At 38.1% G+C, this 16,133-nt stretch overlaps 2 protein-coding genes across 2 annotated transcripts in view; both read left to right on the forward strand.

Annotated features, from left to right (window-relative positions):
* Positions 1–1,805: 1,805 nt before the first annotated feature.
* LOC134188429 (uncharacterized) lies at positions 1,806–2,782 on the forward strand. The gene has a single exon (XM_062656599.1). It carries the CDS (start codon positions 2,104–2,106, stop codon positions 2,518–2,520), a length of 417 nt encoding a protein of 138 aa, XP_062512583.1. The 5' UTR covers positions 1,806–2,103; the 3' UTR covers positions 2,521–2,782.
* An 834-nt stretch (positions 2,783–3,616) lies between these two features.
* Positions 3,617–16,133, forward strand: part of LOC134188427 (FYVE, RhoGEF and PH domain-containing protein 6-like) — a 19,584-nt gene continuing 7,067 nt past the window's right edge. Inside the window, exons 1-7 of the mRNA XM_062656597.1 lie at positions 3,617–4,394; positions 4,471–4,587; positions 4,659–4,777; positions 6,170–6,240; positions 14,009–14,169; positions 14,239–14,336; positions 14,393–14,495. Of these exons, the coding sequence (XP_062512581.1) occupies positions 4,543–4,587; positions 4,659–4,777; positions 6,170–6,240; positions 14,009–14,169; positions 14,239–14,336; positions 14,393–14,495 (597 nt within the window). The 5' untranslated portion in view covers positions 3,617–4,394; positions 4,471–4,542. The remainder of the gene's footprint in view (positions 4,395–4,470; positions 4,588–4,658; positions 4,778–6,169; positions 6,241–14,008; positions 14,170–14,238; positions 14,337–14,392; positions 14,496–16,133) is intronic.

The raw sequence follows: 16,133 nt of genomic DNA on the forward strand, positions 1-16,133 counted from the left end.
CTTGTGCATGGTCTAATTTAGCTGTTGGCATTTGGAAAGCGGCTCTAGTTTTTGACAATTGCCTGGCATATTTTGTGACTCTGACAGATGATGCACAGTGAAAAAGTTTATCTTTAGATTTCTAGCTGTAGTTGCTCAGTCAGTCGACTGATTTTTCTGGTGGCATAGGTGAGCCAGAATCAGGTCTATCCGGTTTGTTAGTAAAATCAGTCTGAATAATGAAGATTTAGTTAGTAGTACCTGAAGGAATGTGAGGTACCATATTGTGCATACTGATTGTATACACAGCAATATATCATTTCTAATCTATCGCTTTGCAGACACTGGCAATTGCTGGCATTCTGACATTCACGCACGGTCACGCGCAGCGGTACACGCATACTTAATTACTACTAATAGTGCTCGTCACTTGCTTTCTATAGTCCTAGGTCGAGTGTACTTCGTGTATCATGCTCGATGGTAGTAATCTATTGGTCCCGATTCCCAGTGTTCACGAACAAGGCACCAAACGTTATCAGTTTGCATCTGCTCTAGATAGTCTTTGAAGAGACTGAGTATTCCAACTAACTTCTGAAAAAGACATAAGTTTTCATGACTATTCACACAATGGCAAATACAACTTAATTAAGAACTTTTGTTGGCGGACCTTCCGATACCTCGTGGATGATCAACGCTAACGGTACCGGTGTCTTCAATGGTCGAAGACATTGTCGAGTACACAGTGCTGCATGCGGTTAATATAATAAGAGTACACAGCTATGAAAAGATGTAACACTCAGATAGTCTAGCAATTGCACATCTGATCTAGGATACTCAGCTTTTTACTTATGTGTACACTTGTAGTATAGTTTCCCAGTACATCATAATTTCTGTACTACAGTTTCTATTACATCATAAGGTTCTAAAAGAAACCAGCTGACTTACACTAACAGCTGACATTTAATATACAATACTGTACCAATGCACTTCCGCTAGCTATAGGTTACTAAAACATAATTGCAGGTCAGAGGTTAACTATTGGCATCTGCCTCAACCGCATAAATAGTTTTAGCACATTTGAAACGATTGTCTATAGAAGTTTCTGTGGCCTCCAGAAGCGATGCTTTTCTACAGAAGAGCAGCATGTGCAGAAACTAGCGTGCATTAAACAATAAATGATAGAGCAAGCTATTAGAGTTTGGGATAAATTGTTGATCGGTTTTATTAGAAATACGCTTTAGTTGTTAGAAAGTGCATTTCCAGTTGTGTAGGTGCTACTGATTCGAGCAACGGCGAAGCTGACCTTGGAATCCATGATGTCGGTGCTGTTAGTAGTAAAATACGCAACTGCGAGCGATTGGACAACTTTTGAGAGGGGGACAAGTGGAAAATAGTTGCATTTGGAACCATCTAACGTTCGGTATAAAGAAACTTGTGTCTTAGCTTGGGTACACAGGGAGTCGATTTTTGGGCATCTCCTGAGACCTTGCCCACTGACTACTCAGGGTGTTGATGGAAAAAGCTAGAAATCGAGTATCGTCGTCCTTTGTACATATGTTTTGTTGACCTTTGCAAGGCTTACGGTTCACTCAATAGAGCTAGCTCTCTGGTCTGTACTTCAGTACTGTTACCATCTGCCATCTAAGTTACTTAATATCATTGAAGCATTGCACGACAACACTTCTGCTGCTGTAAGGACCTATGGTAAAATCTTGGATCATTTCCCTGTATCCCTTGGTGTCAAGGAGGGTTGTGTACTCGCTCTAACCCTATTCAACCTCTATTTGGATACTATGATTAGACTTGCTGGTACTGATCACCAACCAGATGTTGGCTTGTGCTTGTCATACCTCTTGTATGCTGACGTAGTGGGAAACGAGAAGAACCTTTACATCAGAGGCGTCAGTGTCAGACCTTGAATATGCTGATAATATGGCATTGATCTCTGATTCTTATGAAAGTCTCTATACCTTGCTGAAATTATTTTATGGATTTCACTAGCTTGCATGCTCTCACTAACATTCTCAAAGATTCTGGCATAGAAGTTGAAGTGGGAAGATTGATTGTTGATCTGCACGATAGTACAGATTGTGTTGTACGAAATAGGGGGAAACGGACATAATTATGCATGAGACACTGGACAAGGTTAAGGGTGGTGGCATTGAGATTGCTTACAGAACAGATGGTGACCTATTCATGAACTATCGAGTAAAACCTGAAGAGACACATAAGATCAAAGCTCCCATGTATGCTGATGATTTGGCTATAGGTACATCAAATAGTGAGTTGCAACAGATGGTGAATGCTTTCCATGATGCTTGTATGAAATGGGGTACAAGGATCGACATTGAAAAAACTAAAATCCAAAGCATTGGTACTAAAGAAGTAAACATCTTGATAGCTGGTCATGTTCTGGAGAATGTTTCTGAATTTTGCTATTTGGGCAGCATTGTGACTCAGTTTGGGGATTGTAACGCAGAGGTTGTTGAATGTATTCAGAAAGCTAGCAGGACATTTTTTCTTGGAAGAGTAGAGTTTTGACAAATCGAGGATTTAGCATGAATACAAAACTGCGAGTTTTTAAACACAGGTCACTAGTGATGCCAGTTGTATATGGTTGTGAGACTTGGGCAATCACTCAAGTAGATATCCGAAGACTGACTACTTTTCATATGCGCTGTAGTAGATCTATCTTGGATGTAGCAAGGCCAAACAAGATAAGAAAAACCATCAACTCGAAATCTGCCAAGGGAAAACCAATTGAATGTCGAATTCAACAGTAAAGACTGAAACTTCTGCAATGCCGAAGCCCATAGTGGATATTGGCATAATTCCAGGTTTCAGTGGTGTGTGCATGCGCGCGCGCGTGTGTGTTTGTGTGTGTTTATTTCTTCTTGATTGTTGGCCACAGTTTTAATGTAACAGCTACGTACCAAACTTTGCAAAGACGCTGTGAATGTGAACACTAAGAATAAGTTTTAGTTATTTGTGTATGGATAGTCCTTCTACTAAGATTAACTTAATTATCTGTGTATCGTTTGTTTATTCTTGCTGCTTTTTTGAGCAATTGATTGTTGTTGATACAGGACAGACTATGCTAGTTGCAGTTGGCTGGAGTTGGCTGTTGAAGTTGATTTACATAAACTTGTTTTATAACTACACAAATTAATCTGTGCAAATTAATTTCACTCAGACATTGAATTTTTTTGAAATCTCACGGTTGTATTTTTGCATATACACGTCCTTTTGGTGGCTTTGTAGAACCTGAAGTATGACTACATTGTAGAATAGTCAGGTTGCTGTATGGAAATGTGACACAAGGAAAACATGATGGTAGTATAATAACAGTATAAAAATAATAGAATTACTGTAGACTAGGACATTTGGTGACGGTTTTAATTTGGCAATTGACAAGAGAATTGCTACAATTAATATATGTCAATATTTGTTGGAGGTTCCATTGTGAATGCACATACAGTACCTATTGTTACGAAACTGGCCAAAAATCTATCCATCAGTTACAGGATTGCAGTTACACTATAAAGTTTAAAGATGTATTTGTGTTTATCACATTTACTGCAAAATCTGGAGCCCTTCAAGTTCATTAATTAATTAATATGGCTTTTATGGACTCCTGCTTAGATGTGGTGCATCTGTCTCTGTGTGTGTGCAATATCTGCATCGAAATGCCAGAGCTACAGTGCGGAAGAAGGAACACACTGTGTACTGACCATACGGTGACAGAACACCAAAATTACCAAAATTAATATTTGTGAAAGTTTAAAAAGACATTTTGGACCATTTGCCAAATATTATTGTTGCCAAAAGTTCCCAGTCTGCAGTATATTTGTTTGGATGATGTAGAAGTTTTTGATACTTGTGAACAATCTAGTTGTATATTTGATTTCTCGTGACTAAACGAGTAACGTACTCAAAACATATATCACCTGACTGTCAAAACGTATGGCTTGCTGACTTCTGGTGTGCAAGGCTATGTTTGTGGCTAGCTGACTATGTCTGTCATACTCAGGAATGTGCCACTTCCTTAGTTTGGTCCAATTGCAGAGTGGCATTTGCAATTGATTGTACTTGATGGCAACCAGCAACAATGGATCAACCGCCAATTAGATACGAGAAACATTTATGAGAGTTTCTTACTAGAACAGTGTAATTCATTTTGTGATTGCCGGGTCTTCGTGGAAATAAACAACAGAACTTACTTGTTTATAACTGCTAATGCAAAATCAATCGCTTTCTTGGCTTACGACATTCATACAAGAACCTAACATTGCATAACCACGCAAGCTATATTTATGTTCTGTATCTGATCACTCTTGTTATTGTAATTTGATGATTACAGACTATTTACGGACTTTGTGTTCACATGAAACAACAGTCACTTTGTACGATTTTAGGTAGATTTTACAAGTAGTACAGTCAAGAGGAAAATTACAGCTAAATTCATACTTTGTTGCAACAATCCTATTTTAGTTTTCAGAAGGCTCATAGCTATGGAAGCGACGATGTAAACACAGCTTTAATTGCTATTGGAGTTTTCTTTTCATGTTTGGGGCAACACAATGTACTAGTATGCATGCATGTTCCATGGTAATCAACATCTATATATTAATTGTGTTGTTGTAAAGTAGTATTCTTGCTTTTATACATGTATTTCTTAGGAGTGGACACAACGTTCTAGTAAATTTGATGGCTTTAAAAGGGCTCAGGAATGTCGACCAGAGTGTTCAGGGCTGTCTCTGCTTTCTCTTCTTATTATGCCTGTCCAAAGAGTGCCAAGGTATGGTTTGTTATCAACAATAGCAACTAACAGGATGACAATCTATACTGAGCAGTCTGCTGATATTTGCTCACTCAGGTTATCTTGTTGTTTTTAATTTTTAGTGTACGTGTCATAGTTACCAATTTGTTGTCTGCAACTGGGGCTTAATTTGAATTAATGTAAATGTGTCAGCCTTTATCTATGTTTCCAAAGTCAGTTACTGTTGTATAGTGAATAGCAGCTGTAAATCAGCTAATTTTAAAGCCATTTTACTTTGTGAAGTTTATAACACAAGCATTGAGTTTTCCAGGTAGGAAATTTCTGATTACTGCAAGCTGCACATGCTACTCTTAATTAATATTACCTTTTGACGGTGATATGTATGCGATTGACATTTGCAATTTTATAACTGTAGCTGTGGCAAATTGAAACTTTCCAATGATATAGCTCATGTCTTTTGATAATTAAATTGCTGACAATGGTCAATTTTTCAATGTTGGGTTGTTCTGCTTTGAAAAAGTATAGCTGACTTATAGCACTAAATGTAGTGTAAACTTGTGACCCATAATTTATTTCTAGTAATAGTGTGAATACAGTCTGCCCATATACGTAGGTTCAAAATCAAGCCATTAAGAATGATTATTTGTGCAAGTAGGCATTTTGTTTAGCTTGTTTTGGCTACATGAAGTCTGCTTAAGGTATGTAGGTTAAATGATATTATTGAGACACTATCCATATCCGACACTTGCTGCGGAAGGCAAATCAGAGTCATGTTAATTGCATAGATACAGCTAGACACACTTTGAGCATACTGCATAGCTAAGATGAAATATTGGTGTGGAACTAATTTTGTTGAATTGGGGTTTTATTAGCTGCCACTAATATAGGGTGGGTTCGATTGGGCTCTTCCATCCTCTTCCAGAAGAGGCTCCGTGTGCACGCCCCTCTTTCAACTGCTATAGTTCTTCCACTATAGTTGGAAGAGCCCAATTGAATGCGCCAATAAATTTGGCCAACAGTTTTGCTGCACAGTGTGATGAATTCATCTATGTTCAACTGGTATCATAGAAAAAATGTACAGTGTACAAGCCCAGATGAAACCTCAGACTTTCTTTAGTTGTTCTTGCCCTGTCTAGCAGGGAGGTTTAATTAACAAGTAACCAAGACAGTGAGGGTGGCGATGGAGGGAAGCTCAGGAAAACTGTATTTGTACACATGAGAAATACAACAGCTACTTATTAAATATCAATATAGTTCAGGATATAGAATCACCAGAATAAAATTTGCCACTGCATGTTTTCAGGGAAAGCATAAAAAATTTTGCCAACATTTTCATCTTATGCGGGGTAGACACTATACTTGTCATTACTTGTGAGGTGCAGAAAACTTATCTTTGGCTGTTATTTTCAGGTATAAACTTTTATTGGAAGAGTTGCTGAAGTACACTCCCCATGATGATTTAGACTGGATTAAACTTGATGGTAAGTGTATCTAATTAAACTGAAAATGATGAATGCAGCTTATTATAAATTGCTGTTAAACTTCATTTTATGAAATAGTAATGCAATGGAAGAAACAAAAACGTTGTGTAATAGTTATAAAACAGGAATCAGCATGTTTCACTGTGTTGAAAAATGCCAGATTAGTGTAAGGAATAATCTGAAAGAAATGTTCAGCTTTATGTAATTTGTCAAAGAAGGAAACTGTTGTAATCACAGGGTACGGTAATCCCCGTATGTAGGGATTGCCTAGCCTCGACAGTAGGCCTTCCTTCGCTTTCGGTGGTCCTTCCACGCGAGGATAGCAACGGGGCGGTATCACGTGATGTTGTCTTCGTAAAGCGAAGGGAGGCCTAATAACTCTTTAAGTCATGTGACAAACTAGTTTGTCACCTGACCTATTTCGCAAATGATGATTGGCTGACTGTAAATCACATTTGAGTTACTTCCTGATTATTTCCTCTGAAACATGCGGAGATCAGTAAACAATCACCCACCTCACAGTTGTCATTTAGTGTGCTACAACAGCTTGTACGCCAGACGTGCACCAACCAAAGAATATCGTTTGGGCGTGTTTGTAGGTTGCAAATAGTTCCAGTATTCTCCCTACATCGCAGCGAGTGAAGGTATCTCTTTTAGCCGCGTGCAGCGATTGCTTCTGGAATAGCTTCAGGCTGACATCAGCTAGCCTCGGCCTCCCAGATCCGTGTTGCGCCAATTCAAAATAGTCCTCCACGATTTTGAATTGGTGCTACACGGGTCTGGAAGGCCGCGGCTAGACATCAGCCATGTAGAAATTTCATGCGTAGTCGCAATGGCTTTCAATCGATTCCAGGAGCACGATGATAGTCTAAGACAAAGCGTACATTTACAGTAGCCTAATCGCTATTGCATAGTCTTCTAGTCAATGACAAGAGAGGACAGAGTCTGCACATTGTCTTTTTGCGCGCGACATGGCCGTACAGTCTTTGCGCTCGTTTCTCTATGCTAACTAAACAGTAAGCAGCATCGCAAAGGCCAGCATGCATAGTTACTGACTACATTTCGCACCTTTCCGTTCCAACACCTTTGGTATGACGGCATACCTGCTATATACGAAAACACACCTGATCTCTTTTTGCAAGTCTTTAGCAATATGAACAAACCGACAAAGGGTGGGTTTTCCTAATGACATAATTAGTTAAGTTGTTTAATGACATAGAGTTACTAGGCCTCCCTTCGCTTTACAGAGACAACATCACGTGATACCGCCTCATTGCTATTCTCGCGTGGAAGGACCATCGAAAGTGAAGGAAGGCCTAGTGTTGAGGTTAGGGATTGCCCAGGTTATGAAGCGTTGTGGAGGCGTGGTCATCTTTTTGCACGCTTAGAAAACATAGTAAATGAAGACTAAGATTTCTCAAAATCAACGAAATGAAATGTTTGTATAGTACGTTGTGTACTATATTCTATTTTTGTTTTGGTCACTAATCATCTAACAACCTAGAAAACAGTTGCTAGCCTCGGAGGCCCATGTGCCAATTTTGTTCTTCTTCTTCTTCTCCACGGATCTCTTTTTGTATGTTAGGTACGGCTGTGAAACTTGAGAAAACGCTTTAGAATTACCCGAACTCTATTCTTTTGGTGACTAGAGAAACCGAAATCAATGTTAATTTAAAATTGTGTTACTTTCAAGCAGACTTGATCCAATGACCATGATCAACGCTATTACACAGTTCGGGCCAATCACGAAGCAGTATTTATGATTGCTTGTCCATGGCAACCAGAGACAATGGATGAAGAGCCAATCAGATAGGCCAGACGCGTTTATGAAAGAGTTTATTACCAAAACTGTGTAATTACTTCGATCATGTTTGCCATTGTTCGGTCTAGTCTGAAATTTGTTTGCGATCTGCGTCGCACACAGGAGCACCATTGACAAATAGTTACGTACACATAGCAATTTATACAGGAACTCAACATTTGCAACGCATATCCCGTATGTGATAATCTTTAGCTTTGACTACTAAGCCAAGTTCTATTCCAACTGCCGTTGCATATTTAGTTATAGACGCACAGAAGAAAGAACAATGCAAAGGCACTAAAAATTAGGATCCATATTCGTGCAATGTGTGCTAGGAAACCCTGTAGACCTATAAACCACTTGAGTAAACTACCTGTGAATCAGGTCTAACGAAAGCTGTTACATATAAACAGGTTTAATTAACGCTAATGAAAATGCGCTAAATTTTAGACATGCTTATGAGAGTCTTACAGGCCCTAATGGAGACATGTACACTCTAGGTATATAGATGTAGAGATTGTATAAAAAGTACAGAAACAAGATCTATAGATAATATGAACCAAAGCCAGTCATCACTAATGAATCCTTCCAACCCCCACATTCCCTACATTTTCCATTTTTGGGGTTGGAAGGATTCACTGATAATGTCTGGCTTTGGTTTATATTATCTATAGATCTTGTTTCTGTACTTTTTATATAATTCCTACATCTACTTCTTTTTTCAGAGAAAAAGTTCTTAAAATTTCTAGTTAATAATGGAAGCCTTTAGATATTGTGGCTATACATGTGGTTATGATGCATAATCCTCACACTTGCATAGGCAGCTGTGAAAGCAGAATGAGCTTATATATATATATATATATATATATATATATATATATATATATATAAGGACATCATCGCTTGTAGACAGCAATCAGAGCTAGGTAAAAGTAATAAAATTACAAGAATTTTGTACGGTACCAGGGCTATCCGTGCAGTGCAGAATTGAATTGCTTGTTGTTATAGACAGAAATCTTTGTTAAATCGCTATGTGTGCGTGTGCATGTGTATGCATGCTTACGTGCATGTGCATGATTGTGCTTGTGTGCGTGCGTGTATGCACGTGTGCATGTGTGTGTGTGTGTGTGTGTGTGTGTGTGTGTGTGTGTGTGTGTGTGTGTGTGTGTGTGTGTCTTTGTGTTTGTGTGTTTGTGTGTGTGTGTTTGTGTGTGTGTGTGTGTGTGTGTGTGTGTGTGTGTGTGTGTGTGCGTGCGTGCGTGCTAGGTTTTATCTTGAGAAAGTTGTAGTATAATACACTGGCTTAAGTGACAGTCATCTTCATGCAGGTAGTTTATGCATGCACAAACAGAAGTATTAGTCTGTGGGCCAATCACGCAAAGCTGTTGTTTTCTGCACTTCTGCTGCCACTCTACTAAGAGGAAGGTTTTACTTCATAAAATAGTAGATAATGTGGTGCTAAAACTATTTCGACTTGTTGGCACTCACAAAAATGGTCAGGTTACTACAGCGATTTCAACGATTGCTTGATGCCATTTTGGCGTCTGGTACGCAAGCTATTATTTCCAATAGAGCAACTAAAAATCCCCTGTAGACTCCTGTGCATCAATTTTGAGTTGTTGAAAGTACCACATCATCTTCTGTCGCATTGTGTTTTGTGGAGGTTGAAAGTCTGGAAACGAGGCTATAGTGTTTTTACCCTGCCCTGTCTAAGCTCGTTTAGGGCTTTGTTTGTAGATTCAAGAAGCCCTGATGTACCAACGATACAACAGGCTAAAAATAGTGCTTGTCTGCAAAATACCATGAAAGAGAATATTAGCGATGACTCAATCGTTTGAACTTAACCTCATAAGGCATGTTCTTGAAGCACTGACATCTTGCACTCTATACATTGCAACTTGATGAACAGTCACAACGCAGCCTTTTCAAGAGAGCCAGGGTGCAGGAGGAAGCGTCATCCATGAAACGTTGATGTATACGTTAATCCAACCATGCCCACTAGCTAGAACTGGGAAGTCTTCCATGCTTGAAAGTTGCTTCGGCGGACATGTTAAACTATCATTTGTTTTCCAATGCAACATTCAATTGCAGTGCCGTACGCCAATTTACCTTCAAATAAATACACTATCCTCTAACGAATTACTTGTGAATACTTCTTTTTGTTTAATTTGCACGTTTTGTTTCCAAACTCTAGTCTTTTCTAAAATATTTTAAATCAATCTTTTCTTCAAATTCTTTCTGCGGCAAGATGGATTGAGGTAATCAAACTGCTCTAAAAGCTCTAAAAATTTTAGAGTGGAGATGTGACACTGTGGCTTAGCCGCTGTGATTTTTCCAGAAACGACTTTTGATTCTACTACTAAAGTGCTCTAATCTGCCACAATGCATCATGGCTCTTCCTCCTTGCAAGCATTGTGTCTAGGACTCTTCTAAGTACACAAGCAAGATTCGTTTTGAGCTAGTCTCGCTAACAGCTTGTGTAGTACTTTACTTCAGCAGCATGAAAATCAAGTTTCCATATTCTGTTGTTATAGCAGCACTCGTGTGTCATTGTGTACTCTGCATGGCCGCGTACTCTGGCTGCTTCTACAAGTGTATTACTCATTTGGCGATCTGATACAATCTTTCACAATTGTGCTTGCTTAATTAATTAATTTTTTTGTTTCTGACACTGTAAACAAACTATTGATCGAGGAGTGGTACGTGCTGAAGACGAAGCAGTTGACTAACAGTGCCTGCAGTTGATGACAATGGGTTTGTACACTTAATTGGCTTTCTGCAGCCGGCGTTGTTGTTGCATGTGCGGATTCATCATGCCCTTTTTCTGCAGACGTCTAGCTAGAGTTTGTCTTATTTGTGTAATTTTGATTGTCCAAAAGATGGTAATAGCCTCTTGGATTATTCTCACGTGTAATGTACTGATGCTTGCAATTGAAAAGAATGTGTTAGTAAGGCGGGTGTTGCTCTTTCTGTCACTGATTTATATGTTAATTTAGTTAAACACCGTTTTAGAAGCTGGCTTGATCGTTCTCCATGAAATGTAAGTCAGACAATATTAGAGTGTTCTGGTTTGTACAAAATTTTTAATATAATGTTTGAAATTGAAATTGTCTATAAACAGAAAACTTTGATGTTGGCTTTTCTAATTAATCAAATTGTGTTGCTAAATTTTACGATTTAACATGTAACTTTTACTGTTTGCAATTTCTTTAATTAGTTGAGAAATTCATGTAACCATATGAGTCTAGATTGCTAGTAGGCACGCATCCATTGTCTGGAAAACAGTCTGTTATAAAATAGAAATTACGTTGATTATAGATGATTGTTTACAACTAATAATATGTAAGCTGCGTCAACAAATTGCTTCAAGTTGAATAGAAATGTGCATACTGCATATGTTGACACACGCGGCCTGCTTCGCACATTCAAACAGAGTTTGTGTGCTTAGTTTTTCGCTTATTTGAGTTTCAAAATAATTTAGTTACACCTATTAAATTAGAAACAGTCCTCGAAAGTGTAAGACTTATTATAGAATTATATACAAACGTACAAACACGCCAGACAACGTTAAGTCTGCTTGCTTCGCTCGAGTATAATAAATAAGTGTATCAAGAAAACTGACTACTTTTGCAATTGCCAACAAAGTGCGATAGCCTTCAATTTGAGTCTTCTCTTGGTTATAATCAAGAAACCTTTCTCTTAAAAAGGTGGGAGCGGAACTTCTCCATAGGGCAATCAGCCCACAGACTATATGTGAGTTGAAGATGTTGGTTAAATTAGAGCACGACAGATGACTGATACAGAGCACCACAGAGCACTGGACAAATACGGTATTATGTTTTTATTTATCTAAACATGGGAGCTGTCTGGTCGGACATCCAATGGTGTGTAACTAGTTAATTATTATTGAAGAAAGGTGCATTCCTAAAGTAGTGGGCAGGGATTCTGTCATCAATGCAAATGATGATGTGAGTGCATCACAAATGCTGTTTGTGTATATCACTATAGATTATAGACGACTTAGAATACTATCGTTGTTTGCAACTATGCAAATTGCATTTTCTTTGAAGTACAGACTAGAAATGAACCAGCTGCAGCTTGTCTGAATTCCTAAGGTCAAACAGTTTGGTTCACAACATGTATCCACTCATGGTGTTCAAGGTAGACTTATTGTACTTTGGAAATTACTTCACTTTTAGCTTCCTATGCTACATGGATGTATTCTAATCAGGCAACTCTTCCACTTTAATTAATGCATGTCAAGTGGTCAAGTATCTCTTTAACGAGACAATGTTCAATATTTACCATAGTACTTTACAGTTATTTGGTACTCTTTCATCATTGGAGTTTGAAGGGCTGCGTGAATAGGAAGCTCTGCAAGCAACAATGCATAGCTTGTTTTCATTCTCTAGACCATCACTAGTGATCATGCAGGGGCTAAATTTTAGGTGTTGTATAGTACTCCATCATTACATGCCATACTTTAGGGAATGGTGTTTGGGGAAACTCTTTAGAGCAGCTGCCTAAACGTTTGCCGCTAATGCTTTCATTGTAAGAAAACTAGTTTTCTGCACACTACGAATACACATATTTGTAGTACATCAGCGACAGCACTGTTGGCATGCTATTCAAGAATGCAGTGGCAATAGATTGACTCAATATAGGAATTTAATTTATTCTTTGCAATTGGAAGAGTGAAACTACTTTTGACTTCATCAAGCCTTGCAATGTACTGCATATTATGTTGGTTATATAATCTGAAAGTGTATTTCCAAGCTGGTAAGACCATTTTGGCTACAAGAAGGTCATTAAAGTAGGTTGATTTCATTTCATGGAAGGGCTGTGCTGCTTCAAGCAAGCATTAGTACATATATGTATAACTAGATTTTTATTATCTTTTCTTGCCTCAAGCAAGTCATGTATCATTGCATATCTTAGCTGAATTTTACAGTCAATTATTTCATTGCATAATCTAGGGCAAATCAAAGTTTGCAATTTTGTCATACATTTAGCAACATGATGTATGATTTATTGCAAGTACTTCATGACTGATCAAGTGAGGGCTACGAGTCATAGTGGTCCGTTTTAGTCACTGCAAGGAATGTCATCTGCATCAAAAATTTATGTCACCGTCAGCGTGTTTTGAGTTTCTGCATTGTAGGAGATCTTTATAGAAGTGTAGCATATATATTGTCATCTACAGCTGAAAATAGTTAATTGCTCTTCAACATGTGTTTTACAGCCATTTTTATATGCTATAGCCAATTGACCAACATCATACCAAACAATACGTATGGAACTCATATGTACTAGCTAGATTCATTTTCCATCTAATTCTTCAACTACAATCAGTTTTTTATGTAATATTCATAACTTCAATTACAGTGTCCACTGGCCAAAGTCAAGTATTACACTACCATGGGCTTTTCATGAATTTAGTTGTATTATGACTAGTCACCACATATTTATCAAAAAAAGTTCTGTCAAACATGAATAAGCATTATGACAACACTAATGACTGAATAAAATGGGATTTAAGGTGGCCAGTAAATGTCTAATGCCGAATTTTTTTCACGCTTTGTTGGTTTGAGACATGGCCATATATGATCAATGCTTGACAGCAACCTGTTCTATAAATTGTAGTTTTCTATTATCTATATAATGAGTAATTAAGACAGACAGCTGTTATATATCTATATACTGTACATTTTATAGTGCAAAATTAATGTCAACAGAGAGCAGCAGTTTGCAACTAAACAAAGATTTCTAAAACATTAACTCTGTAGCATTGAATCTAACTACTGAACTTATTATGTCACTTTCTACATGTCTATATCTTGTAGTCTGGCATTGGTACAGTGGCCGATTCTTTGTCAGAAGTAATCTGATCTAATAACTGGAGTTGTGTACTTTGTAATTAATTAATGCATCTTGTTTGCATATTTGACATGTTTTGGTTCTGAACAGCTGCTTGTAAAAAGATTGGTGAAGTTGCCATTCATATTAATGAACACATACGTCAGCATGAAAACTTCCAAGAGATGCTGCGTATCCAAAGAAGCTTGTCTGGAGTTCCAGATATTCTTGTACCTGGAAGACGTTTCATAAAGGAAGGATGTCTCAAGAAAGTTAGTTTTACAATTGTGAAGTCAGAGCACATGCATGCATTGCTGTAAATCATTGTTTGTGTTTTGTAGGTGTGTGGTCGCAAGCTGAAGGAGAGGATGTGTTACCTGTTTTCAGACTTGTTTGTTTATGCTCGTCCAAATATATTGGAGACAGTGGACTCAGCATCGTTAGTCCTTTGGTTTAGAACATGTGCTGTCTTGGTAACAAACTGAGATGTTACAGGAGATACCATTGTCGAGGTGTGTTGGAGCTTGCTTTTTGCTCTGTAGCAGTTCAAACTTTTGATGATGTTTTGCATCTGCCTAATACAGAACTGTTGTTAAAGGTATGACATAATAGTAATTAATTTGCTGTCTGTTCCCCGTAAGTGTGAACTTTGAAATTCATCAATATCTCCGCTGTTTTTTGGTCTTCCGGGATGATCTCGGTATCCTTAGAAACCGCTAGGTCTGGCATTTCTATTTATCAAATTATCTAAGCTCTTCCTATAAACAAAAAGGGAAGGATAAACTTGCATATCAAAGACAAACGGGTGGAGCAATGATTATTATCCAATTATCTTGTAAGACCAATGGATCAGCAACTGGAACCATTTAAGATAATTGTTGTAACATGGTCCAACTGGAGCAGCTCCTAGTGCTCTAATGAGCACACCTGGTGTGACCTCTACTTCATTACTCACTTCCGAGTTCACACTTACAGGGAATAGACAGAGTAGTGTTGGAGCATTGAAATAATACTGATATTTTGTTATCTAAGGCTAGACCAACTGAATCTCTTGATGCTTGGGTCTTTTGGAATAGAAACCTGACCAACTAGCTGAAAAAAGAGAAAACACATGAACACATGACATTTGAGCATATGCAGTTTTTGTTGTCTTACCTTAGACAACACTTCAGTTATTAAATTTAAAATACCGGCTGCTTAAACAAATGCTTTATTAAATTTAAAATACCGGCTGCTTAAACAAATGCTAAAAAACAAGCAATTCAGTTTGTGTTTAAAGTATGTAAATGTATGACAGCATAGAAGCTCAGGTGCGAATGGGACAGCACGAGCTTTGAGAGGAAACAGTGAGTGGATGACAGCGGATTGACACACAATGAGCAGTGCCAGTAGCCATGTGCTCGGGAGCAAAGAAATGGCGCTAGGAATTAAGGAGCAGTTCAAAGGCTACCCATGCGCGCATCAAAATTTTGTTTTTATTCTGGTCGAGCTCAAAACTGGATTGGCAAATCTGAGCATCAAGAAATTTTATTGGTCTGGCCTAAATATGATCTATTATCTTGGGCTACATGCATATTTACTTGCATCTTATGTAGTCAGTTATACATGTACATGTATATGTCTGTGTGCTACTTTACACACAAATGTAACAAACTTGTGTGTTTGTACTTGGAGTGCTTTTGAAGCCATGATGTTCAGTTAGTAATATTAAAAAGATATGTAAATCTCACTTATATAGCCGCAGACAATTCAGCTGAGACTGCAGATATGCCATCAAACATGCTGTTTCTATCATCCATTACAGAATCGGTTTCTTTGTGTCAGCAGTGTTCTCAACTTTCTGGTCGACATTATGATTAGGTTACATTGGTGGTGCCTAGAGTGTCCTCTTTCCTTCTTCCACAATCGATCTGAAGCTGTAACCTAGGCTTGATGCCTTATGTGAAGGCTAGCTGTTGAAGCGTTTGTATCAGTTGCACGTGACTTGATTGACAACAGGATACATCTCTATTCTACAGGATAACATCTCTATTGGAAAGGAATTACAGGAATCACGTGGCTCATATGACGTTCTACAAAGCCCCAAAGTTTGCTTGTTTGTAGCTTCAACAGCATTTTGTTAGTTTGTTATGGAAAGCACAAGAGATGAATTTTGAAGTGTGAAACTTTTCTGTATTTCCATTGAGTTCTATGGAAACAACAGGGCTGTTGTTACCATGGCAACAGAACCAAACTT

This window comes from Corticium candelabrum, chromosome 13 (assembly GCF_963422355.1).
Source record: "Corticium candelabrum chromosome 13, ooCorCand1.1, whole genome shotgun sequence".
Classification (NCBI taxonomy): Eukaryota; Metazoa; Porifera; class Homoscleromorpha; order Homosclerophorida; family Plakinidae; genus Corticium; species Corticium candelabrum.